The 25,949-nt window shown below is 45.1% G+C and overlaps 1 protein-coding gene across 2 annotated transcripts in view; it reads right to left on the bottom strand.

The window, feature by feature from the left end:
• Positions 1 to 3,046: 3,046 nt before the first annotated feature.
• MAP1B (microtubule associated protein 1B) overlaps positions 3,047 to 25,949 on the bottom strand; it is a 93,246-nt gene continuing 70,343 nt past the window's right edge. For both annotated transcript variants that reach the window (XM_005889339.3, XM_070357576.1), the window contains 4 exons: positions 23,843 to 23,983; positions 11,659 to 18,145; positions 8,570 to 8,808; positions 3,047 to 7,422 (listed from right to left, as the gene is read on the bottom strand). In XM_005889339.3, the coding sequence (XP_005889401.2) occupies positions 7,267 to 7,422; positions 8,570 to 8,808; positions 11,659 to 18,145; positions 23,843 to 23,983 (7,023 nt within the window). In that variant the 3' untranslated portion in view covers positions 3,047 to 7,266. The remainder of the gene's footprint in view (positions 7,423 to 8,569; positions 8,809 to 11,658; positions 18,146 to 23,842; positions 23,984 to 25,949) is intronic.

Raw genomic sequence — 25,949 nt, 5'->3', positions numbered from 1 at the left:
GGCTAAATGAAGGGATGGGTGTTGAAGGCCTGCTGCCCGCTAGTAAGGACCTTGGCTTTTACTCCAAGATGAAAACCACAAAAATTTGAAGGTTTTGTGCACTGGATGGCATGATATAACCTAGCATTATTAGAGGATTGCTCTACTCTAGGTGCAATGAAAAGCATAAGCTTGGAGGCCAAAAATAGGAAACAGGAGACCAGTCATCCAGGGGAGAAATGACTGGCCTGAACAAGGGTAGCAACAGTGAATGTGAGAAGGGGTTAGATTGAAGTGTCTTGAAGGCAGAGCCCACAGAATTTCTAACGGGTCAAGATTTTTGACTTGAGCAACTGGAATGAAGTGTGTGCCACTTCCTGAGGTGGTAAAGCCTAGGAGGAGAAGCAGTTTGGGGAGACTGGGAATTTATTTGGGAGTATGTTAAATTTGATTTGGGATATTTTAAAGACCCTACTGGACATCAGAATGGAGCTTTTAATTAGCAGGTGTATGTATGAGTTTGGAGATCAGAGAAGTACAGACTAGAGACAGAAATTATAAAAGCCATCAGTTGACACACAGCATTGAAATCCATGAGACTGCATTTAAAAGTAGCGTGCATGATTGGTTTGAGTGGGGCATAGTCGAAGCTGTGAAACAGAACTGTGCCTGTTTTTCATGCCTTATGATGATGTGCCACCATCTGTGAAACATTGCTGGTAACCCCCAGAGAATTAGCCAGAACTGCTTACATGGTTGGCGGGTAAAAGAACCCACCTACAATGCAGGAGACATAAGAGACAGAGGTTCGATCCCTGGGTGGGGAAGATCCCCTGGAGGAGGAAATGGCAACCCACTTCGGTATTCTTGCCTGAAAAATCCCATGGACAGAGAAACCTGGTGGGCTACAGTCCAAAGGGCTACATAGTCAGACACGGCTGAGGGATTCAGCAGCAGCAGCTCATATAAAAGGAACTGACTGACCAAAACTCAGTCTGCCTGTGTGGCTCCAGTGAACTGCCAAGAGGTACAGTATAAGCTCAAAGAGGAAATGGTGGAATCCAGGATTACTCAAGAGACCAAGAATTCATGAGTCAAGAGTGTGTTGAAAGATGACTGATTATAAGGACAGAGAAGCATCTAGAATGAGCAATACATTTTTAAAGAGAAAGAAAATGTAGTCTTAGTACTGTAACAGAACTTTGTTAATTTGCCTGCAAAATAGGAGAACAGCAACTGAAGAAAAGCTCCCTTCAAGGTACGATAGAACAGGACCAGCTGGCCTGGTGGGGGCAGAGGGGCGGCATAGAAACACATGGAGGGGTTCAGGTTGGGTGGCCAGCACTGGGGGCTCTCTGGGAGGGAGGGGTCTCTTGGAGCTCAGGACTTCCTGTGCATAAACCAGGGCAGTCCTGGGCAAACCGGGTTGCTTGGTCACTCTTAAGTTCAGGCCAGAAAGACTTCCTGGAACCCAGTCGTTTGGCAGTAGAATAGAAAACTTATCTTTGTTTAATCTGACAGATGTAATTAAAATCTCTTGGTCATGATTTCCCACCCTGAGCATTCACATGCTTAACCTTTTAACTTCTGGAGGGATTTCAGAATGCCTTCTGGCATACAGCAACTTCTACCCATCTACCAGCCTCATGACTTGGAGGCACAGTATAAGATTATAAGGAGTATTTGTGACAAATGAACATCATTATGACTCCAGACAGGCTGCAGTGGGCTTTTGAGGCCAAAGGACCATCTCTGAAGACAGACAGGACTAAGTATTGGCATGTCACTCTGTGGGCATGTCTTCTATGGAGGGAGTTGAGGTGTTGGGGCCTCCCATCCTGCATCCTGCCATTCTGGGCAGTCTGTGCTTCCCAACATGCCCTGAGCCTTCCTCTGAGCAGTTGGGCCTGGAATTTGCTTTGTCTAACACACTGATACACGTGCACCTGGCCTCAGTTTAGCCTCACGTCTGCTGGTTTTCCTACAGTCACCTACACTCATCCTTGGATTTGGAGAGTCCCTGTCACTGAGACCAGTTAGGGAAGGACTTTACGTTTTGCTCACCTTTAAACAAACCCCACTTTCTTCCCACCGCTGGGTATGGAGTAAAGGTATAATAATCACTGAATGATTAAAGGGAGTCCTTCCTTTTTATTATTATTTATCATCACGTTTCCTAAACAATTTCTAGTTCCAAGGTGTGAACCTAATTCACAGCATATTATGTTATACAGGGTTTATTCTGTAACTGAACAAGCGAAGATACAATGACAGAGTGTGATGGCTTTGTAGAGCTCCAGAAAGTCAGCCCTTGGAGGAATCATCCAGTTTGACCATCTTGTCAAATCTTCTCATTTTTTACAGGTAAAGAAAGAAATTCAGGACGGATTAAGTGACTGAGGTCACACAGCCAGGTATGGCAAACCTAGGAATAAGAACTTGGTTTGGGGGTTTATATTATAATTTAGTAGGAAACCCTCTCAATATCCTCCTTCAGCTACACTGCTCTATCTACTTTTTCTTTGTGAGCAATAATTTTAACTCTCTCTGATCTTCCAGTTTCTGTCCCCAAGGTCCTCTCGGGCTTAGCTATAAAAGATAACTCAACAGCAGTTGTTGGAGAAGGCAGTGGCACCCCACTTTAGTACTCTTGCCTGGAAAATCCCATGGACGGAGGAGCCTGGTGGGCTGTAGTTCATGGGGTCGCTAAGAGTCAGACACGACTGAGCGACTTCACTCACTTTTCACTTTCACGCACTGGAGAAGGAAATGGCAACCCACTCCAGTGTTCTTGCCTGGAGAATCCCAGGGACGGGGGAGCCTGGTGGGCTGCTGACTATGGGGTCAGAGTTGGACACGACTGAAGTGACTTAGCAACAGCAGTTGTAAAAATAGTAGCAGGGCCCTCTCAGAAGTTTACCAAAAACCAGGGAACCCACTCTGCAAAGAATATAATCACCCTCGTAAAAGAACCCCCGACAAACGCACACCTCTGTGGGCAGCAGATCCCAACTCTCCGACGCGCCCAACAGCAATACACAGCCAAAGACAGCACAGCACACACACCCACTTTTGTATTTTTATTGTGGAACTGATTCTTTTTTCTTTTACATCAAATATCCTCAATGGAAGAGGGGATATTGCACACAAATATCATAAAAGCACTACGTATTACTTTCACTGGAAACTAATTTTCTACATTAGATATGACTGGATAGGATAGAAGTGATGCAGGATTATAAGACGTAATACCATACACAGCTGCGGACCGACACAAACACCATTCAGGACGAGAGAGAGGAGTGGGAGGTGCTTCTCGGCAGGGCCCAGGCCCCACCCTCCCGGGGGAAGGGCCGTAGGGCCTTCTGCTGGGCAGCCTGGTCTTAAGGCCCCATCTCAATGGCTCCTTTTTTGGGGGGAGCGCCAAATGAGTACAGAGAAGCTGTTTATTTTTCCCTTCCTTTTCAGTTTTTGATGCTGCCTTTTAAAATGAATAAAGTCACAGATTTTTTTTTTTCCATAGTAAATAGTTTTAATACCAGGTGAATAACCTAATCGCCTTCAAAGAAGTGCTCATCCCTAGGCTGCTTTTGGTGTGTTGTTCAGTTGGTTAAATGATAAAAAAGCTTTACAGTTCCTTTCAAATGGAAACAGGATCGTTTCTTCTAAATCTGAAGTGCAAAAAAAAGTTATTAATCTAACTCACCATATCATTACTGAGCAAGAACCTCCTGTGACAGGTGACTAAAGAGGCAAGAAAAGCAATTTCAGAATTGCAGAACAGCTCCTGAGAGCTGAAATTTGGTAACAGGGAAAATGGGAAGTGGTAAAATTTCCATTAGCAAATGATTAAACCTTATTAAATGAGTATTGGAAAGCTCCTAAACTGTGTAAGCTATTGGAGACACTTAAAACATTCATATACACTGGGGAAACCATTCACTATGATATGTAAGGTTAAAAAAAAATTTTTTTTGAACTCCATGGGAAATGGCATATAAGGGCTGGGGGAGGGGTGAAGGGGAAGGTCAGTCATTGTATCCAGTCCCACCACAAGACTGAGAAAAGCATGCACAAGGATTGGGTTTTGAGAAACGGGATAGAATTAGTTAAAATTGAAAATGGAGGATCATCTCTAACATTTAGTCTCTGTAGAATTTTAAGAATACTACCAAAAAGGTCATGATCATGAGTGCTATATCTCGATGGAATCCCATCATTTAAACAGAATGTAAATTCCTTCCACTCAAATATTCAATCTATACAATTGGATTACATAATCAGTATGAATAAAGCTCCTAGAAGTCTGTGTCAATCTTTAGCTCTCACCATGAATGTACATGGTACATTGTGATGGCTGTTTCTAAACTAATTGTGTATTTATGGAACTAGCAAAATTAGGTTAGTCACACAGGTAGGAAAGGTGTCTGGAAGGACAGGAGCAACCTATAATGTAAATATTGGTTTTCCTGTGATATTTGGGCTCTGTGGTCATCACTGAGAATAATGGATGGAGAAAGGTACTTATCTATTTAAAGAGCCAGCTGATCAGGGACAGCTTTTGTGTATTTTTTCCACTAAATTCCAAAGCAAAAAAAGAAAGAAAAAGAGTGGGATAGAATGGTTATATTTGAAGACTGGCTATAATTCTCCTAAAATGTTTGGTTTTTTTCTTAAAGCAAAATTATATACATGGTAAATTAATGTGGGAAATTGGAAAACAATTCCATCTTCTATCAAAGAAAAATCAACCAGAGGTCTGAATTTGGCAAGAAGGCTGGAAGTCTCTTTCTCTTCCAATGAATTCTGTGAACCAACTTAACAACTAGTTATTAAGAATTATCTTGAGTATCGTAGGTTGGCTCTTAAAACACCTTTGAAGTAGATGAGTTTATACTCATTGAAATCCATTTTTGTCAATGAGTTTCCTATCATGTGTTCACTTTTTGTACCCTTAATGCATTGTTCTTAAGGACTTCCAAGAAACAGGGTAATAAATAAAAGCTGCATTTCTAGAGAAGCCTAAAAAAAATAGATTAATTTTTTAAAAAAATTAAACATTTGAAAAATGTAATTCACAGCATTAAGTAGACTGCATTAGGTCCTCAGTGAAGGGACCCAGAAGAAGCATTGTTTAAACCCTCATAGTAGTTAGCAGTGCAAAACACACACTTATCAGACAAAAATAAACTAAAATGTTAATTCTGAAATAAATAACTACATAGGAAATAAAACGAGGTGATTGTTGACTACTCCGTAGGTCTTAAGAGTCTGCAGGAGACACAAGGCGACAGAGCCCGGAACAGCTGTCACCAAAAAGTTTGCCATATCTGAACACTGGGTGCGCTGATCTGCAACTTGAAACTTGACGTCAGTTTTAATCATGAACTGGCTTCCCAGGTTCACAGTTCAGTGATAACAATGATGAACATGATCTCTGAACTCTACATAATAAACCATAGGAGCTGGAAATTCATTTGCTTTCAATGAATTTTTTTTCCCAGAAAAGAAAATCCCAAAGCAAATTTTTGCTAGGATCCTTTGAACTTGTCTTGGTTCTTTTACCTCATGGTTGAAGATCTTGAAAGAAGTATGCAGGATACCACTGGGTGATGTACTTGTAAAGGCCTAGAAAAGTTTAGCCATTCTCCCCCACTCTCAAATAGCACATACCCAGATTTTTGTTATGGGACTCAAGGGGTGGGAGGTATTACTATTCCTGGTAGGATGGACTTTTAATAAATATTACTGCAATATCAGACTTCAGTTTCACCAGAACTTCAAAAAACACTACTCATTTTTTTGTCTTACAAAACACTTAAAAAAAAAAAAAGGACTGTCACTTGAAAATTTTCTGTGCATTTTCCTGTAAATGAAAAAATCTGTTAAAAAGTTCATCTATGAAAAGTTCCCACATATCTTAAAAAAAAAAAATTCTTCTGTACACTTGTTCCCATAATTATGCTGAAATTAATGGAAAATTAAAAAAAAAAAAAAAAAGCCACTGTAAGACAAAGGAAGCTAAATACTGTACACTTGCTGAGAACCTCTTCCACCATTAAGATTCATTGTTTTCCCAGTTCTGATCATAGAAGCCATTTTAGTCTTGAACTTGCAGTAGTAAAGAAGCTAAGACAGGCTCAACTTGTTTGGCTGAGGGGCCTGAGGTGGTATTCAACACAATGCTCAGCATCAGACTGTTGCACCAATCAGGTAAGCTCCAAGTACCCCTCCCACATGCACACACATGCTCCTGTAACTGGAGTATCTATAATCCTACACGGATGTTTTATAAACTTGCTGTCTCACATTAAAAAATAAGTGCATCAAGTATCTTTGTACATTCAAGTCACTTCCTAAGGCAAATTGTCTACCTGTGTACTCCCAACTGCTTTGGTATTTGCTTGTTAATTGGGGTGGACTTGGGTGTCTCCGCATGCAGGTTAATTGACTCAGAGTGGACTAGCTGTGTGCACAGATGCTGGGAACATGCCTTAGATCAATCTACTTGTGTGTTTGAAGAGTCTGAGAGTTCTGAATGGGGTTCAAACCACTTGTATGTCCAGTCTACACTCCCTACACTATGTCAGTGTGCAGCCTTCAAACTGAAGGAGCTTAATTAAGGCGTGAAAAATCTCACATGCCCTCATAACAAGTGTTGTTCTTTTCTGTTTTCTTCCAGCCAACTTGTTTTAGGAAATTAAGACCCTTTTTGATGACTCAGACTGCCACAAGTTACAAACTTTGCAGACAACAGAATAGACAGAAAATGCAGACGTGACTGTTGGTTATTTTCTCCTCCCTGCCCCACCCTGCTCTCTTTCTCTCTGGTATCTCACCAGCACTCTTTACCATTACATCTCCTTCTCTTGCATTCTTTTTTCCTTCTCATTCTCTCTCTCTCTCTCTCTCTGTCCTGTGTTCCCTCTCTTGTGCACGCGCACTCTCTCTCTCTCTCTTTCTCTCTAAGACAAATGCCTCTACCTTAGCAGAAGTCAGTTGGGTTTGCTAGTGCATGGTTTCCAAATGTTCAGCAGAGATGAACTGGGGTAGGTAATTTTGCAGTAACTTGAACCCTAGTGTGGGAAGACTGCTACTTCCCTTAGCAATCAGCAAAAACTGAGAAATATTAGTGACTTGTATCACCATGACACAGTATAGTGTTTGGCAGGTAACAGTTCAGCGACTTATTTAGATGAATTGACGTTTTTTTTAGAAAAGGTGGTTTCAAATCGAAGAATTTCTGGAAACAAAGTTCAAATCCTGTGGTGCGGCTGACCTTGGTTGTTACAGTTCGATCTTGCATGCAGGGAAGGATTCATCTTGCATAACCACTGTGCTGCTGCTTGCTAAAACCATGATGTTGAGGTCCTGCTGTTTCTCATGGGTCTCCTGGTACCATTCCCTCATCACTTCTGAGTCATGAGTCGGGATCAGGGTCACCTGCAGGGAGAGAGAAAACAGCTGCTGAAGAGCAGAACCAGAAATGAGGTGGGGAAAAATAGAACAGCAGTAAGGTATTAATTAGACCATTAGAAAAAGAAAGGGAAAGAGAAAAATATTCTATTGTCCTTAGAAAATCCATAGGACTTTCCAACTTACATTTTCTAGGAACCAGAATAAAGCTGCTAAAAAATTAGTTTTTCTGGGGCAGTTGAAGACTAGAACCAAAAGCAAGTCATGACTAGCCAGTTAGTTCATCTGTATCAGTTTTCAATTCTTTAGCATTATGAGAAGTTCTTCAGTTAAGGTGGAATTTCTTGTATTTTCTTTAACACAACTGATGTTTTACATTAAAGATATTGCATATTTAAAACAAAGGGGCTTTAGTTATTAATGCAGCCGAAAACCTTCTAATTGCATGTTAACTAACATTTCATCATGAGATCAAAGATTTATGTCTTTGTGTGTGTGTTTGGGGACAGAGGAGTGGGGTGGGTAAGTGATTACTAGCTTAAATTCTACCTAGTATTCAGTAAGAGGCCACTGAGTGCATTAGATTTCATATGATGAAATAACCAGGATTTCTATTTAACATTATGCAAATACAGTTTACTAGATCACTATACAAAACCGTAAGTAAAACTTAGATAAAATCCATAACTGAAATAATGAGTGGTTTGTGGCTCATTACGATGTTTGGGTGTTGGGAGTGTCCTGCTGAGGACCATTTTCAGCAGTGCTCCTGCAGAATCTCATGTGGACAGCTGATTTTCTAAATGGCCATATCTCTAGCTTTTGTCTACTTGGGAAAGACAAGTAAAAGCTAATCTTTATCCATCTCACATGGAAATATGACACTTGGTTACGCTGGTTAATTTTCTTGGTATATGAACGGTGTGTAATCTTGGGCCCACTCTGCAGATTATACTTTAGGGTGGTAAAGTGGCCTTCCTCCAAGTCCATGGTGGCTGGTGGCGCGAATGCTTTTAGACCAGCTTGTGTGTGTGAAATCCACTTTGTCCAAGTGCAGCAGGCCCCGTGGGCACCTCATGGGGATCCACGGTGGTGCCTCATTAAACACGATCCCTTCCTGCTGCCTCTGGACACAGCTCCACGTGTTGTGCAAACACCGTCCTGGAACTCTTACCTGCATGTTGCTGCCCCACTGGGCTTTCCCTTCCAGCAAGGCATCCAAGACAGCCCGGCTGGGCTCCTCAGCAGCAGGGTCGTTCCCACTCACCACGTAGTAGGACGATCTCACTCTCTTGAAAAATTCAACGTCGACATTCTTACTATTGCTATGGTTGGGAATATAGCATAGGTCCAGGTACACAGGGGGGCCTGGGGGCACAGCTGAGGGCTTGGACGTCTTGGTGGTTCCTGGCCCTTCAGTAAACAAATAAAAACAAAGAGAAGGCCAGGGTCACAAAAATGCAAAGAGACTCATCTGTCCAGCAGACCTTCCCTACTTATTCCCCAGAAGGCGCTCTGGGACATGGGAGTGGGTGTGGGCACTCCCCTCTCTCACAGAGGGCATTTGACACTGGCAGTCTGAGACAGCATCACTTGACTGTTTACCATCTCAGGAGAAATGAAGAATGGGGCGTTTCCCTTAAACACATTAGCAATTAAGAAGAGTTGCCAAGGCTTTCCCCAAAGATAGAACTAGACGCTAACACTCCTAAAAGAGCTGCTAGTGTGTCTTTTAATTTGAAATGTGATCTAAGAAATAGATTTTAAAGGACAAAGGAAAGCATCTGCATTTGGTAAAGCATAGTTAAGTCATCTTAGTAATTCATGTTAGGATTTCATTTAAAAGCAGTTTGGCCCACAGCTGAATATTATTATCCCCTCACATTTGATCTAGCCAGTAGTCAGATCTTAATGTCATATGATCTCCAAGACCCTCAGCACCTCAGCCTCATGCATAAACTGATGAAAACACTGTATTCTCTCCTTAGGACAGTCCTCTAAATGGTAGACGTCTCTCCTTAGACAAGACTAGATACCAAACTTTAGCAACAGGAAGGTTCAGAAAGACTCTGCTTTCTCTAGCCAATCAGAACATACCGGACTGAGGTAAGGGGTAGGTATGTCACAGCCAAAATTCCCCCCAAGTCAGAAAGCCTGGGCAAAATGAAGGTTCAGATTAATCTCAGTTTCTGGCTACCTTGTTTCTAGAATTGGCTTTCTGATTTGTTCTAATCAGAAGGTTGAAACATTAACAGAACTAGCATTGTAAGGCAGTGGTTCTTCCTCCTGGCCACATGATTAGAATCACTTAGCATGCTTAATACAGATGCCCTGGCTTCAATGGCTGTGGTAAGGCTTCACTGACCAGGGTACCATCACTTTTTAAAAGCATCCCAGCCAATGCTAATGTGTATCTGGTTTGAGACCACTGCTGTGAAACCACTTAAAATACTAGCAGGATCCTCTAAATTTAATTCTCTTGCCTTTCTCCATGGGATGTATAGAGACTGCCATCCCACAGTCAAAATCAGCTATGAACTGGTTTATTTTTATTTTGGAGGGCAGGGGGTAGTAAGAATCAGCCAAACTGGTATTTGGATAAACTGAATCATTTCATGAATAGATTAACCAGCCATTATAATGAACCTATGCTAAAAGTCCTAAACATATTCATGTGTAAATCTCCCAAAGAATTCTGACTTGTAGCAGAGGTTTGTGAGTTACAGTTCATCTAATATTTTTAAATGCCTGCAGTTTCCACTTGCACCTTGAATCACTCCCGTTGACACCAAATGAACATTGCTCATAGAAGCCCAAACTGAGAGAACCACTGGAAGTTGACCCAGGTTTGTTTTAAAATTAATTAATAGTGCAGTTTTGTCTTTTAAAAAAATCTGTTGGGAAAGCATCCTCAATGTAAATTCAAATTAACTCACTTTCCCTCAAAATTATCTTTAAATGACCAAAAAAAAAAAAAAAAAAGTGATAAAATCAATTGTGTGGGCTATAGTGTAAGTTTCATGAGTTTGGTAGCAAATTTCAGTTGGGTTTTTATCTGTTTGAATTGATTTCATGTTTTCTCCTAAGTGCATGGTCACTGTCAAGTCCTTTAGATCAAGATTTATTATCTGGTGGCTCTATACAAATTCTAAGCATGAACAAATTCAGTTTGTTTTCTATGTGCAAATAAAAAGAGGAAATCTGATATGAGTCTTGAAATTGATGCTTCACGTTGCCTAAAAGTAAAAACTTGTAACTAGTACTTCCTAAAGTACTAAATACTGAATTTTAGAGTTTCAAAGGTTCGTCTATCAGATTTTCCATAATAAATCAAGAAAGTGTTGCTTATTTTTTGCTTTACATGTTTGTGAACTGTGATCTAAAACCTTCAAGTAACTATGTAAAGCAAATAAAATATATGAATTCAAATCCCTGTGATTGTTTTGAAGCAACAAAATGAAGCTGGATCATCAGAAACCCAGATTCATCAAAAACCCAGATCACTGCCGAGAACTTGATAAGTCTAAGAACCTGAAGTCAGGGATGCTTGCTCTTGCCAAGTTGAATTTCGACCTAAAACAAGATGTTGAGTCTGTATTAGTGAGGCAGTGTGGTCAGAATGGAATAAGTAGAGTCTTGGATGCTCTTTTCTCAATCTGTACTGGGTACCCAGTGGTCAGCTGACCTCACTGGTTGATTAACCAGAGCACTGCCTTGAATGAAGATGCATCTCCAGCCAAGTGATTTTTTTAATTTAAAAAATGTTATCATTTTAATTAAAATATTTTTACTTTTAAAAATGGAACCTAAACCTTGGACCTATGATGTTTATTCCAGGCTTGCCTTGGAACTCTAGTTCTCCCTAGGCCTGTGGGAGCTCCTGGCTCATGGCACCTCAGCTTGATTCTGGGGCCAGCATGGTTGAAGCCAGTGTCAACAGAATCTTCCTGAGGAGCCTGAAACACACATCTTTGGTTCTGAAGATTCGGACAAGGCTGCAGTTTTGCAAAAGGGAGCAAACCCAGGGGCCGCATCTGGGAAATCAGAGCTGCCCTGGGCTATATGCTGAGCTCCCTGCAAGGCCTGTGGGCTACACTGGGTGGGTCTCCCTACCTTGTGGCAAAAGAAAATGGTGAAAGGAAGGAAGGGCACTAAGCTGTGCTCTCTCACCTCCCCAGTACAAAGTCAGGGGGAAAGGCAGAGGCTGTAGCTAAAAGTAGAATTGCAGTGTCCTGTTCCAGGATGCCAGCACCTCCCACCTACCTGCAGTTGCCGTCTTCACCGATTTGGATGTGGAGGCATTGGCGGCATTCTTGGTCTCCTTGTCTTTCTCTTCCCCACGTGCAGCTTTGACCTCAGGAGTGGTGGTAGTTTTGGTTGCTTTTTCCACAGATTCTTTCTTCTTAGGAGAAGCCACTTTGGACACCTTATCCGAGGATTCCTTCAAGGCCCCTGGCTTGGGTGAAGCCGCAGAGGGCTTGGACTTCCCATCACCCTTCTTGACAGGTGAGGACGACTTGGTCTTGGTACCAGGCTTTTTGGTCTTGGTCTTCTCTTTCAGGTCTTTCTTCAGAGCTTTGCCCAGGTTCTGCTCGATGGCCAAGGCCTCCGGGTCCATCATGGACACATCAGGGTGGCGTGGAGAAGGGCTACGGTCCTGCATGGGGGCCGGAGGTGGATCCATGTGTTTGTAGGTGACGGTTTTATCTGTGGGGATGGTTTCCGACTCATCTTCAGAGTCAATGTTGGCATCAGCTGTGATGGAGGGGCACTCTTCAGTCTCTGGAGGGACATCAGAGTCAGTCTGGGACGGGGCGGACTCGCTGACTGAGGTGGGAGGGGTTTCATCACATTGTCGGCCCTGGGGCTTCCCTCCAGGGGGTGGCGGGGCTCCTCCTGACTGGGTGAGGGGCTTTTCCGATTCTTCAGTTGGCTCTTCACTGGCAAACCACTCGAGAGGATTGGGATTAATGAAGGAGGGTGAGAGCTCCGTCTTGGGATGCTTGTATTCGCAGGAGGACACAAGGCATAAGTCCACATCCTGGCGAGCCTCGGAGGGGGACTTCTTTTCTGCTGTGTAGCACTGGTCTGAAGTCTCATAGGCATATGAAGATACCTGGGGGGCTTGAGTGATTTTCTCTGGGGTCTCATAACAGTATGCGGAGGCATCTGGGGATCGAGTGGTTGTTGTTGATGTCTCGTAGGAGTAACTTTCAGACTCAGGGAAACCGGCAGTTTTCTCAGTGGTCTCATAAGAGTAGCTGGAATCCCCAAGTGTGTGGCCGCCCTCTTCAGAATCATCATAGCCATTGCTGATGTCATCCAGGAGCCTTCGAGACCGCTCAGCCTTTTCGTAGCTGTAGGCACTCACTTCAGGGGTCCTTATGGTCTTCTCACTTATCTCATATGCGTACCCAGACTCTTCCGGGCTCCGGGTGGTCTTTTCAGTAATCTCATAGGCATAGCCACCATCTTCAGGACTCTTGCTGGCCTTCTCCATCGTCTCATAGGAGTAGCTGCTGTCACATGGGGATTTGGTGACGCTCTCAGTCTTCTCATAGTAATAGCCACTCACATCTGGGGTCCGGGTGGTTTTCTCATAAGCCTCATAGTCGTAACCTTCTTCATCTGGAGACCTGGTCGTTGTCTCAGGCTTCTGATAGGCGTAGCTGAAGTCTCCAGGTGTCTTTCCTCCAGTATCCTTCTCCATGCCAGGTGTGGTCAAATCTCTATTCAAGGCTAGATGGTGCGGCATCGTATCAAATAACATGGAGGCACGGAAGCCATAGGGCTCTGCAGACGCTGCATCCATCGGTGGGGGAGAGGCAGTGTGGCACGCTGCTGTGCTCTCTTTGACTGCAGAGGTAGAATCTGAAAGACTAGGGGAATACAAAGGAGAGGATTCTCTTGGGGTGAGTGGAGAGATATCAGATTTAGGAGAGAGCTTCTCAGCATCCAGACTTTGCACTTTTTCAGAGGTGAGTGAGGCATATAAGGATATGTCTCTGGGAGGAACAGCATCAGACAGAGTATCTTCTTGGAGAGGAGATGCTATCTGAGAAGGGGTGTGAGCAGAAGAGGTGGATGGGGAAGCCTCCACCTGAGACACCGAGATGAGCTCAGAGAGATCATTATCTTGGGTGTAGGACGGCTCCTCTGTTGGTGGGATCTTATGGGATAAACTAGAGTCCTGCATGTCAGAAGGACTGTAGTCCACCTCAGTGGGCCCGTTTTCAGTGATATGAAGCATGCCTGCACCCACTGTAGGGTGATCGGGAGACTGACGACTGAAGTCCATAGCAAGGGAGTGCTCAGGGGACTCCTGGCCAAATTCAATAGACATTGAGGATTGTTCTGATCTGTGATCTTGAACTGGAGTCTGAGACTTGGCTGTTTTAGGGGAGAAGTCTGGTGGAGAAATTGACATTGGTCGTGGGCATTCTTCTTTTGATGGAGACATTTCTGTTTCCTGGAAAGTGGTAGGCGTTTGCACAACAGACACTGAGAGAGAGTCATCTACTTCAGTGGAGTGTGGGGATCCAACCTCAGCGTGCAGTGAGGGAGACACGTCATCTGTCGTTGGCTCTGGGAATGAGCTGGTAGCCACAGAAGCTGTGGAGACGGAGGCCACCCCTTCCATATGAGAGTATGTGTCTTCAACTACCCCCTCATCGACAGGGGTAGCTGACTTGTCTGAGACGGTGCCTTCAGAAATGGACATCTTAGTGTCTTCTTTAAGAGATCCAAACTGACTGACATCTATTTGTGTAGGAGAAACATCTCCTCCTAACTTCCTTTCATCTAAGGTCAGTCCTGCTTGAGAACTCATGTCTTCAACATCATCAATTTTCTTTTCTTGACCAAAGTCTTCCTTTATTGGTATAAAATCTGTGCTTTTCCGTTCCTGTTTGTCTTGGAAAAGACCAGTGGAAGTCATGTCAGAAACTGGACTTATTTGGTCTGGAGAGGCTTCTTTTTCATCCTTTCCTTCAAAGGGGCTTTCGGTACCTCTGCCAGGAGCCTTGTCATCTGCACTTAGGAAACTTTCATATGCAGACTCGGATCCAATTAGGGGAGGGCTCCGTAATGGAGACAAAACTTTTTCAATAGGAGATTCTGAGTCAGGCACAGGTTCATCCATGGGGCTTATGGAAGCCCTTTCACTTTCATCTTTGGCATCACTGAATTCAAAGCTCACCGGGACTGCTGCTGGTTTTTCAATGACCTCTGTGGGAAGATGACTAGACTTCTCTTCAGTTGGAGATTGGTAGTATGGTGTGTGGCCAGCACTGCCAGTCACAGACTGAGATGGAGACACCACTTCCAGGGTCTTATCCTCAGGACTGGCACAGTGTTCTTCCACTACTTCTTGGGTCACCTCAGGAGACACTGGGACAACTTCTGCTTCTGCTGAGACTTTAATCTCATTGGGTGTCAGGGAAAAGTTCACGCTACGTTCACCCAGGGGGGTCTTTTCTATGGGTGATGGCGGAGATGGACTCAGGGATGGGCTCTTGGGTGGACTGAGTTTTTCATCCAAAACTGGTGAGATGGTGTCTTTCATCTCCAGCGTGGCACCAGCTCTCACATCTTTCTCTTCAGAGTAGTAGGCCTCACGTAGAGCAGATCTGCTGAATTTGTCTTCCTCCATGGAGGAAGGTGGTGAGATGGTGGAGGCTGAAGCATTGTAGTCCCTCCCATCAGTGGCATCTGTTTTTGACCCATCGGAAAGTCCGTTGAGAGATGTCACAGCAGGTTTGGCATATTCCTGAGAATACAGTGAAGACTCGTATTTGGTGATGTTTACAAATTCTTGAGACGGGGACTCGGTCTCTTCATTGTTGGTCTCGTCACTCATCACGTCTCGGGGAGTAGACATCTCATCCATGGGGGTGGGCTCGCTGGATATCTCAATGGTAGACTGGGTGTAGCCGGAGGTGGCCGTGAATTCTTCAGGCTGGTCTTCCCGATTCTCCTCGTCAGAGGCAGTGGCCTCACTCTCCGAGCCTCCAGGTAAAGTCTCGTCGTGAATAGAAGAGGCAGGTTCTTGGACGGGAGACTGGGCTCCCACAGGCTTGGGGGCCATGGTGAGGAACCCGTACTGGGCCTCGGCAGCCTTGTCCACCACAGCCCTCACGTAGTCTTCTGCTTCCGCCTTTTCGGGCTCGTAGTCTTCCTCCCTAGCGTCCTCGGCTCTGTCCTCCTCTTCCGCCTCCTCCTCAGACTGCTCGGCCTCTCCCTTCTCCAGGGCCTCGTCCATGTCTTCTTCGGCTCGGTCGTCACCACTGGCCACAGACTCCCTCTTCTCCTTGACGTGCGCATCCGCCTCAGCCTTAGCACTCTCCTCCTCCTCCGCCAGGCTGTGCTTGGAGGTGCTCACACGCACGTGGTCCTCTGCGTCCTCTTCCGGTTCCTCCGCCTCTTCAGTTTCTGCCTTCTCTTCATAGTCTCCGGTCTCAGAGGACTCCTCGAAACCTGCACCCTCGTCTTCAAATTTTTCGGTGTCCTCCACCCCCTGCTTCTCAACGGGCTCCAGCTCCTCGGGGGTCTGCTCACACTCCCCCTCCCCTTCAGTGGTGGTGATTCCCTCATCAGGGGACTCGGCGGGGCCTTTGATGACTTCGGTCTCTTTCTGGATGACATAGGCTTCGACGGGCTCAGTTTGCTTCAGTTTCTCTTCATCTTCGATCAGCTCCAGCTGAGGCTTGATGTCTTTCGCGACGTCGACCTCTTCAGCCTTCAGCTCCTCAAAGTCCTTGGTCAGATCCTCGGGGGAGGACATGAGGGACCTCTCGGCCTCAAGTTCTTTGGCGGGGCCGGTGGTTGCTAACCCAGCCACAGCTGCTGCGGCAGCCACGGTGCCAAGGGCTGCGGCCGCAGCCTCTGCAGTCTTGCCTTCCTTCTTGACCACTTTAATCTTCCCCTTCTCCTTTGGTTTCCCAGCAGCCACTGCCTCTTTCTTGACAGGCTCTTCCTTCTTGGGTACTTTTGGTTTTAATGCAGCCGGTTTTTTTGCTTCAGCTACTGGAGTAGGTGATTTCTTTGTGTCTTTAGGAAGTTTCTTAATTTCTTTTTTGGGCTCCTTTTCCTCCTTTTTAATTTCCTTCTTTTCCTCCTTCTTCACTTCCTTCTTGGCTTCCTTGAGTGGGGTTTCTTTCTTAACCTCTTTTTTGATTTCTTTTTTCTCTTCTTTCTTGATTTCTTTTTTGACTTCCTTTTTCACCTCTTCCTTTTTTGGTTTTTCCTCCTTCTTGACAGGTGTTTTGTCCTCCTTCTTAGCCACTTCTTTCTTTGGCTTTTCCTTTTCCTTCTCCTCTTTCTTCTCTTCGGCTTTTGGCTTTGTCTCCTTCTTCACCGTCTTCTCCTTGGTGACTTTGGGTTTGACATCTGTGCCCTGCTTCTCGGCGCCCTCAGCTTTGGCCGGGGGCAGCTCTTCTTTGCTGGGCGTCTCCTTTTCTGTCACTGGAGGTTTGGTCTCGGTTTTCACAGGTTTGTCTTTTTTCACCGTCACCTTTTCTTTGCTTTCAACTTTGGGTGCCTTTTCCAGCCCTTTTGTGACTTCAGGGGTTTCTTCTTTTGACTCCTTTCGCACGGTTTTGCTGGGGAGTGGTTTTGCGGCTGGTTTCAAACTCTCACGGCTGTCAGCCCTCTGTTTCAGTTTTACTTGTTTCACGGCAGGGGTGGCCACCTGGCCCGTGAGGTCCTTCTGGGTGGCCAGCGGCTGTTTCAGGAAGTCCAAATGTTTGAGCTTTTCCAGCCCTTCCAGGATATTGTATTGGGTACTGTTGCCAGGAAAGAGAACTCGGATGATCTTTTCTGCAGGGTTTGCTGGATGCCACACGATCAAAGATGAGACTGATGTTAAGTAGGAAATTGGGATGTCTATTTCTTGACCGTTAGGCAAGATTAGTTCAGCCTTGTCTTTGTTGGTGCCAGTCCACTGCTGCATGAAATACTGCATCTCCTTGCTGCTCTTGACTGGGTTAAGCACATACATCTCCAGTTTACCAACTCCCATTTTTTGGAAAAGAATGACAGGATCGATGGTATTGCCTACGCTTCTGAACAGAGGTTCTGGCTTCATGGACAGTTTGTTTAGGTACTGGAGAGTGAAGCAGGCTTCTTCTATGCTTCTCTTCATCTTGATGTTTGGCTCTGGATTTTTCAGATTTTCAGGTACATTGAGAAATACAACTCCTAAGTCGGGAGAGATGAGGTTTTTCATCCAGTCACTATTGGTGGTGGAGCCCTGGGACTGTTCCTCCTCGAGCTCTGCGATTTTCCGTTGGAGCATGCTGTTTATTCCAGGCAAATTGTCATCCCCAATGTGGGTGAGCAGGATGGAGTCCACTCGGTCCAAGTGTCGGATGAGCTTCCAAAAGCAGGATTTTCTTTCTGAGCCTCCGTTGATGAGCATATTGAATCCATTCACTGCAAACAGTGCAGAGTCGCCCCTCCCTCCTGGAAAAATGTAACAGCAGGGCTTGGAGAGCTTTAGAAATCCACCTGATGTGGGGGGTTCTAGGATGTCAAAGGGAGACGGGACTTCCACAGATTCCGAGAGATATTCGGTAAATTCAGAAAGTCCTTCCATTTCTGGCAATATAGATGCTGAGTTGAGTTTAATATTGATGAAGTCTTGGAGATTGTGTCTGTCAAGATTGGAGTTTTTCCAGTCCCCTTCTTCGGGACAGAAAAGGGTTAAGCTGGCTTTGTTGGCAGGATGGGTGGTACTCAGTAATTCCCCAATCTGGGATTTAAAAAACAAATCATAAGAAAAAAAGAAAAGGTTTAAGTGACTGTCATCACTGATCCAGCCCCTCCATCTATTACTAGGTATTACAGGACCATTGGATGCACACAGGGCAAATGTCAGGTGTTGGTAGGTAAATATTTCCATACTGGTAAGCTAACAGCCTCTGTCCTGACCGCTCCTTCCATTCCCTTCTGCCTTCTCCCTGCCCCCTCCACCACCTCAGACCTCGCCACCATCTGTTCTTGCCCCGCAGGGGATCTTCAGAATTCTGCTCCACTTCTAAGGCCAGTGACTGTCTGGATGATCAGTGCCTATGTGGTTATGAAACACTTTGCACAGCACCCCTGGGTACTTGCCATGCAAAAATGCCCTTTAAAAAGTAATAAACTATCACAGGAGAAAGTTAGGTGAGTCATTTCACCACTGATATAAAATGTTTCTTATATTCCACTGGGCCTGGCTAAAAGGACTGATGACACATTAAAAGAATTTAGATATAGTGCACATGGTGTCTATATTTAGAATTTGGTAGGTAGAGAAGAAAAAAGTTTAGTGGCTTCTTTTCGCACCTTGGAGATAGGAAGTTATAGACCACACATTAATACAAAAAACTACTGGTTCTGGCATCAGTTCACACTGTGTAAAGCATGAGTGGTTCATCCAGCAGACTTTCTGCAAATACAGATACTCTGAAACCATGATGGTTAGAGCAGTTGGGTATTACATGAGCAAGTAGCCAGATTTGTCCCCAATTTGCTCCCGTTTGAATCCAAGGTGGGATGTTCTGCTCCATTCTAACTCCTATTCTTTTCAGGGCAAGCCGGGCCTGAGTGGCTAAAATCAAATTCGGCTAAGAGGTGCGGCAGGTAAGGATATGATCCAGCTGTGTACAGGTGGTATTCAGTCACTGACTCTTTTTATGTGAAGCAGGTAATCACCAAGCTCAAGCAGAAGGTAAAAGGATTTAAGGAATAACTCTGTAACCTTTGGCTCTTCACCTCTACCCAGAGAGCTTCTATGAAACAAAGGAAATGACTCCCAAAGAAAACAAGGCTGCACAGAATTCTTAGGAAGTCAAGGGCCTTAAAAAACAGCCAAGAGGCTGGTGAATGTAAAACTATGATGTACAAGAGAAAGCACAAAAGAAAGTCAGCAGTGCCCAGAGATAGAAAATCCACTTCCTTTGGAGAAGCAACAGCGCACTATGCACAGGACAAGAACCTAGCCCGTCAAGGAGACGGAGAGGGTCCAGGAGGAGGAGGAGAAGTAAGTACTATGGCCTTGGACCAGCCCCCAGAACTGACTTCCAGACCTGTGCCAGCATGCACGCTGGAGAGAGGGGGCCCTCGGGACAAAGACTGGGTGTCACAAGTGCCCGTTCAACCAAGGAACAGATGAGAGCAACGAAGAAGAGCCGACAACATGTGAAGTGACAAGGAAACCTGTGACTATGTCTTAGACTTGGAAACTGAGGCTTTCTCTGAAAGGATTTGGCAATCATCATCATAGTAAATGGCAGCTAGTAGAGCCCATTATACCAGAAGTTCCTGAACAGGAGAAAACACATCTTCTCTCTCTCTGTATCTCTTTATCTTTGTTTCCCCAGTATACCATCAGGTTCAATAGATGCTTGCTGAACTGTGCTGAACTTGGCCAATTCAGTACATGCTGTCCTCCTGAAGTGGACATTTGGGAAGTGACCACAACCCAAGAGTACTTCTCAAGAACATTGGTTGCTACCCCCCAACCTTGTTCTTACAAAAATGGATGGGAGACAGGACTGGAAGAAATACTGCTCAGAGTAAAGATAGTCTTTTTTGTTAATTGCCTTTTCTAATTAAGTGCAGGCATACTGGAAGAGGAAGGAAGATACAGGAAATAAGTGACTATGCAGATAATATTAATGAAATAAGAGTGCAATTTCTAAGCCATACCCTACTAACTACATTTCCTTTTGATTAGATTATGTGCTTGGCTAATGAGGAAATACAGCAGACAGCATATCTCTGGGATTTAGCAAGATGTTTCAAAGGATCTCTGAACATTGTGACAATAGCTGAACTTATAGCTGCTGGTTTGCATCAACCTGGAAAGGGGTCTGTGGTGGGCTCATTTATGTCCTGTTGGTACTGACTTGAATGGTGGAGGCAGGCTTATCAGATCTGTGGATAGCATGAAAACAGGAGGCCTTGGAAATGTGGGATGGCAGAATTAAGACATTTAGAAAAGCTCTTGACTTTGGAATGATGATGGCTAAGTCAACTCTTAATGGAGGCATTCTAAGGGATAAATGTAAAGTCTAATAAACCAGCTGGGAAAACAGGATTGGGAGAGGGGGGCGTATCAACAATATCCATAGAAAATACTCAGGGATTTTAGTTGATAGTGAAGTGCCTTTATCATAAGGCTTAAAGCAGCTTAAATTTCAAGGCTCCTCAGTGGTCTGGTCCCCTCCCAAAGTCCTGTACTTAATTGTGTATCAATAATTTTCTTCTTTTTCTTAAAGGGAGCTCCCCAAAAAAATTATGTTAATTACAGAGCTCCTCAGAGCCTCCCTTCTTCATTGACATTTAATTGTGGATGGTGATGGTCAAAAGTTACTTTTAGACTTATTGAAGATTGTATTGAAAACTATAGAAGTCACTAACTCTCACAATCCACAGAGTTTGGTATCCAGTGTGAGTCATAACGTTTTAGAGAAACTGGACAAAAACAAACTATAATTGCTGGTTCCTTCTCTTTGGCCTCAGCCTCTAAATGCTAGACCTGGGCCCCTTTCTCTGCTCACACATTTCTCCCTTTAGATTATGTCATCTGTTTCTAATGTGCTGATGGCTTCCACATTAACATCTCCAGCCCACTCTTCATTCCCCAAGCTCTGGACCCCTGTATGTAATTGTCTGGTAACAGTGCCAAGACTGAGCTCCTGAATTTCACCCATCTCCACCCCTGTGCCTCCTTCCTACCACTGGACAGTGATGAGAGAATATAAGGAACTTTTAATATCTTGTTTTATGAAGAACACTGAGGAGAACTGAGAATGATAAATCTGGAAGGCGAAAAAATTGGCAGTAAAGGGTGTCTAAGTCTAAGATCTAAGACACTGTCAGGTGGAAAAGGGATCACATTCCTTCCTTGAAGATAGGATGAGACATATAAGGAAAAACTTTCCAACAGAGAGACTGAAAAATGTCCCCAGGAGATGGTGACTTCACCATCCTCAGTTTGCAGGAAGGGATGGATTAGCCAGATGACTGTTCTATCTGTAGGTTCTGGTTTTGTAGTTGATCTCCAATGACTAAGACTCTGCAAAGCTGAAGCTTAAAATGTACCGATAATTCTGTTATTCAGCCCATTTATTTTTAGCTATTCTTGTTTTCTTTTTTTTTTTTAAATGTGTCATTTTTGTTTTTGCCAAATTATGTTTCTGGTTTCTCTGGAGTGACTGGTATGTTTCAAGGACTAAGTAAAAGGAACAAAAGTAGACACCAAATGGCCTTTAAGATCCATTAGTTATTGAGTCATTCTGGCCTCAAAACCTTTTCCCAAGGCAACAATAGGATCAGAGCTCTAAAAAGCTGCTAACCATTGGCCTAGTCCCATGGTTTCCAATCCACTTTGGCTATGGCATCCTTCCTCCAAAGTCCAGAATGCAAAAAAAGATAAAGGCCCAGGTGCTTTGGTTGGAACAAGGGGAAGAAAGTAAATTTAACCCTATGTATTCCCCTTTCCCTGTCTTCCCGCAGCACCCCGATACCACTGACCTAGTCTGTAAGGGAAAATCCTAGAGATCTTTTCATGTGTGTTAAGCAGCAATGTTCACGACACTGTGCCTTATTTAAAGACATTTGGGGTCCAGATGGGTGGGTTGTGATGCCTCCGGATTTAAAATTCCAGCAGTGACAAACCCTTTCCTTTACATATGTCCCCAATTCTATTTTACTGCCAAAAAAGACAAACCCGTGACACAGGGGTAGAAACTGACCTGAAACAGGAATGCAGGAGCGGCACCCACGTGCACATAAATAAGCTGAGGGTGCCGGCCTGAACCCAACATGGGGAAGCCAGTCAACGGCCCGCCTGCACGTGGCACTGGGCCCCGGGGCTGGCTCCAGGCCCCGGCAGCCCTCTCTCTTGCCAAGGTGCTGACGGCCTGTGTGACCTCTCAGCTACCAGACAAATCCACAATGTGAACCTGGGGACACAACCCTGCGAAAGATTCTGACGTTGCGGTGCTCACCCACCCATCTCAGGGCAGTGGGCAGAGGGAGACAGTGCCCTGCCGTGGGCTTCTCAATGCCACGAACAAGGTTGTGCCGCGCCTTTCCTAGGTGTGGACGCCACAGATACAAGACGATCAAGACACGCAGCCTGAACTCCAGCAGCCCTGGAGGAAGCCAGAGGACAGCTCTGCAGAGACACAGGGCGCAGGCCTCCCTTGTGAGGTGGGAACAGTGGGACCAGCTCTGCGGGTGCCCGGGGCCCTGCCTTGCCGTGGGGAGAGCCTGGGCTATCTGCCTTGGGACCCAGATGACATCACAGCTTCTGAAAGCCGGAGCTTCAAATGCCAAGTAAAATGTTCCTTTTTATTCCGACCCAGTGAGCGGAGAAACACAGTGATGTCATCCCACCAGTCTTTTTACAAAAAGCCTCCAGGTGAGCCTAATGAAGCTGGGCAGTTTATTTACAGCTCTTGCCAGTGATGGAAAGTACACAGAGAGCTCTCTGATTTGCAGGGCCAAGGAAGATTAAATGCAGAAAGACAGATGGCCCTTCCCAACACCCCCGAGACTAAGAGGCCGCCCTCTCAGGAAGTTCTCAGGAAGATGGTTTTAAATAGATGCTGTAACTCCTCCTGTCAGCACGTCCCTCGCCCTCTCCCTGTAGCAGTCTGCTATCAGCTATGGGTAGCCCCAAGCGGCTATGCTGACAGCCCTGAGTTGTTGCTCTAACTAGAAGACAGAGGTGCGTTATTTTGGAAAGAGAAGTTTCCTAACCAGATAAAATTCTCAAGCAGAAATAACCAAATTAAAATATTTGATCTGATTTGACCAAATAATACTATCATCCTGTTAGTTTCAATGCTTCATCATGTATCACCTTGAGTAAGATATACTCGTTAGATGTGTTAATGATCAGGCTTCAGTCCAGCTACTCTAACACTCTTTCTCTTGGGGCATGGACGTGTGCTATGGATGCACCCCATTTTCCTACCTGCCTCCTTTCTTGGGCTACTCAAGCAGCCCAAGCTCAAATACTGGAGCCAGGCATTAAGAGAAATTAGAAATAATTTGACCAGGAGAAGTAGGTTACATGCACTGAAACAAGGCAGTTAAATACTACCCCTAAAGAGATCTTTGGAGTGCTCTTTCAGAAAACAGGCAACCTGGGCTTTCTTGTGGACTCTGTCATTCTGAGTTCCTCCATCATCTCTGCCATCTGTAAAATGATGACTGTTCCAACCCCCGCCTCCATCGGGCAATCAGAATGGTTCCAATTAATTATATGGATGAGTGCTCTAAATTCCTCTGGTGATGAGCCACAGGACCCTGTACCACGTGGTTTTGCTTATTTCAAAGGAGTACCCCATCCCCTCCTCCTATCTCCCGTGAATGCTTTCAAAGATCAGCCTAAGGCGACAGCAATAACCAAGCAACTGTAAAGCGAGGATACTCCCAGACAGGAGCCTACCTCTTGATCGGTGAAAATCTCTATGAAGTTCTGGAAAGAGAAAGAGCCGGACTGGAGAATGAGCTCTCCGGTGTTCTCAAAGCACTGCCCCGTCAGCACGAGCAGCTTGTGTCGGGCGGCATCCGTGATCATTAAGCGCACCTGAAACAAAGCAGGGGAGCGCTGAGCTGTGCTGGGCACCGGCCTCCCACCCGCAGGACCGGGCTGGCCCTTGGAGCACTTCAGGTTCCTAACCAACAAGAATCTCTCACTTCCCGGTCTTCACACTGCCCCGGGGTGTTGGACAGAGCCAGCGCCTGCGATCACCAGCTGCCCACGAATGCCCTTTTCCAAGTCTGGCTACAACTGAGACAGTAGCAGTAGCTGACTTTCTCCCCTCGGTTTCCGTGTCTTTTCAAAGCAGTCTCCACAGCTGGCAATCGTTGGTTGCACAGTTGTGCCTGCTGGCAGCGTGCAATCTGTGAGACACGACACTTCACAGGCTGACTCACCAAGTACAGGGCAGGTCCCCCAACTGCTGCCTCAGGAATCAGAGGGCTCCAAGGAAGGCCCAAAGGCAGCCCCTCCCACCCAGGACCCCTTTCCTGCCAAGCCGAACACCAGACACTCAGCTCCAAAAGCGGTCTCCACTGGCATCAGGAAGGTGCCTGACACTGAACTTGAACATAGACAAAAGGCCACCCTGATTGGGAATCTTTAAACAGACTTGTGAACCATTTGCACAAAAGGACTCTCTGTTCTTTTAAATGGCAGGGAGCCAGCCTGTCCTTCAGCAGAACCACTGCTCCAAGCACCAAGGTTATACGTTCTAAGCCCAACTCAGTTCAGCACAAAGTGACTGGCAGGCATCATGCAAGGCACTACGGGAGGGATGGAAAGTAAACAGGACGTGACCCACTGTCCCCACGAACCCCACAGTCCAAGGAACCGCACATGTACCAAAGTCATCGTTCCAGCCCCATCTGCTCCACAGGTGAACCTGGGCTCTGCAAAGAAATGCCTTATTTTTTCCTTCTCCATTTCTCACAGGCGATGTGCCTGTACATACATTCAGCCTCCAGCTTTTTTCCAAGTTTTATCTACTTTCTGATTCTAATAGCCAGGGAGACCACGAGAGCATCATTTGCCTCAATCTTGTACCTTCATGGATTGTCAAAGAGGTCCTGCTCAACCAGAGAAGATGACATGGGATCAAAGCAGGCTATGTGACAACAGCCAAAAGGGCAAACAACCCAAATGTCCATCAACTGATGCGTGGATAAATAAACGTGGTGTACCCATACACTGGAATAGTATTCTGTCATAAAAAGGAAGGAGGTACTGATACAGTCTACACGTGGATGACTCTGGAAAATACTATGTTAATTAAGTAAACCCAACACAAAAGGCCACAGATCGTATGATTCCATTATCTGAAATATTCAGAACAGGAAAATCCATAGAGGTAAAAAGCAGATTAATGGTTGCCAGAGGTTATGGGGGGCTGGTGACTGCTAATGGGCTTGGGATTTTGGGGGGTGATGGATATGTTCAGGAATTAGATGTTGATGACAGTTCCACAATATTATGACTATACTAAACTCCAATGAACTGCATACTTTAAAAGGATGGATTTTATGGGTGTGAACTGTATCTCAATGTAAAAAAAAGAAAACAATCTACAGTCACAGAGATGCTCAGTGTGGGCAGAAGAAAGGCCGTGGATAGTGGAGGTGCCTGGGTCTGCGGCTGTTCTGACACCCAAGAAGCAGTTCAATTTCAAAGGTGCCAAACTGCAGGCAAGGCCCTGGGAATGGAGATGCATCACTTCCTCTGGGCCAGGGGACCTAAGATTCTCGGTGTTAGCCTACTGACCTTACAGTAGGCTCTGAAATACCCAGTTATGCTCTCTGGCAAAAGTTTTATATGGTGGTAATAAAAACAAGAAGAACGGCCAGCATTGATGTTTTGGTTGCCATGTGCCATGCCAAGTTCTAATCACACGACACTTCTGGACACATCACTAAATGCAAGCGCTATTATCATCTCCATTTCACAAAGGCAGAACAGAGACAAAGAGATGGTCAATAACTTGCCTGTGGCTACTTGCTAGTGGGTGGCAGAACCC

This window comes from Bos mutus, chromosome 20, assembly GCF_027580195.1.
Source record: "Bos mutus isolate GX-2022 chromosome 20, NWIPB_WYAK_1.1, whole genome shotgun sequence".
In the NCBI taxonomy this organism is placed as follows: Eukaryota; Metazoa; Chordata; class Mammalia; order Artiodactyla; family Bovidae; genus Bos; species Bos mutus.
This window is presented reverse-complemented; position numbering and strand designations above follow the sequence as displayed.